Source organism: Fulmarus glacialis, unplaced genomic scaffold (genome assembly GCF_000690835.1).
Source record: "Fulmarus glacialis isolate BGI_N327 unplaced genomic scaffold, ASM69083v1 scaffold26208, whole genome shotgun sequence".
NCBI classification, from domain to species: domain Eukaryota; kingdom Metazoa; phylum Chordata; class Aves; order Procellariiformes; family Procellariidae; genus Fulmarus; species Fulmarus glacialis.
In genome coordinates, this window is record NW_009230510.1 from 272 (window position 1) to 1,654 (window position 1,383).

The 1,383-nt window shown below is 51.3% G+C and overlaps 1 protein-coding gene across 1 annotated transcript in view; it reads right to left on the reverse strand.

Moving 5' to 3' along the window:
- DCTN6 (dynactin 6) overlaps nucleotides 1-1,378 on the reverse strand; it is a gene marked incomplete at both ends in the record, with an annotated part of 1,614 nt that extends 236 nt beyond the window's left edge. The window contains 3 exons of the mRNA XM_009584269.1: nucleotides 322-369; nucleotides 582-670; nucleotides 1,278-1,378. Coding sequence (XP_009582564.1) covers nucleotides 322-369; nucleotides 582-670; nucleotides 1,278-1,378 — 238 coding nt within the window. The remainder of the gene's footprint in view (nucleotides 1-321; nucleotides 370-581; nucleotides 671-1,277) is intronic.
- Nucleotides 1,379-1,383: the final 5 nt, after the last annotated feature.

Here is a 1,383-nt window from a genome sequence, read left to right on the forward strand (position 1 = left end):
ATGCAGCCGCTCGTCAGGATGACGTTCCTGCCGACAAACGCTGCCAGAGGGAGAGAGGAATCCCCGTGAGAGTCGTGCCCCACAGCGCGGTTAAACCCCGCACCCCCAAACATCAACATCACAAGCTGCTCGGAGCCAGAGCCAGCCCAGCCCAGCTCCCGCCAAGGCAGTAACACACGTGGGTTGTCTGTGGCAATCAGCTTTGTGACAAGCTGCAGTTCGGCCTCGCTACGGAAAGACGGCACCATGTCATCCTCTGCTGTTCCCAGCGTCTAAGAGAGGAAAATCTCACAAGGGCCAAGGCGATAATCCGAGACTTACCTTTGGATTCGATGACGTTGTTATCTCCCACCTTCATGGCTTGGGAATCTACGGGTCCGTGTTCAAGAAAACTGTAAAATGTTTTGCTTTTATTTCAAAAGGTAAATCCCGACGCCATTTTCAAACCAACACCCTGCACCTTAAATAGCCCTGGGCTGCTTAAACCCCAACAGAGGGCTTAAACCCACACATGCTTCCCCTTGTACCGATCCAAAAGCGCAGTGTATCAGATGGTCTGTCTCACTGCGCAGCAAGGATACAACACCCAACTTCAAAAACATTGTTGGTGCCAATGACCATTGGTTTGGGCTCCACCTCTTCAGTTTCTGGCGTAATATTTTCTGGATACCTGCAAGACGGAAGAATATATTTCAATTTTTCAGATCACAAAGGTACTGTCCTGTTCGGCAGCTCAATTTTGTGAGGCTGAAGTCACGTATATCTCATCTGATCCAGCTAGACTGTCAGGGTTTGGAGACTGCTGGCTCTTGCACAGGGTCTCTCATTCTCAGGATTAGGATCCTTCTCCTCTGGCAGCTGGAGAAGGATTCACAGAGGGAGGACTTCTTCCCTAGCCATAGTGCCACACACATACACAAAAGCACAAGAGTTTGTTGTTGTTTTTTTTTTAAATTCTACCTCCCCAGAGTTTTTAAGCTAATGCCTTGCTTCTTAAAGAGCTGTAAGCACAAGCTCACGTTTGACAAGACTGATAGGGGATCTGTGTTGAGATATCTCAGAAAACAACCCTCTGCAAAACCCAGGAACAAATCCCAAGGATTTTGTCCCAGGACCCAAACAAATCCTCTCCCCATCCGGCCTGGCTCTGAGGGACACCGTTCACAGCACCGCTGTGCCGAGAGGGTTAGCGGCGTTGGCTCCCCTGAAACGAGATGCAGGTCTGGGTTACGACCCCCTTGGAGAGCCCTGGCCACACCGTCCAGTTTCTTACTGACCCATTTATGATGAGCGCCTGCTCCTCGATCAGGTTGCCTTCCCCGATGACGATCGGCCCCGCTTCGGCGATGATCCTGGCCTTGGGGTGGATCACCGTCCTGGGCC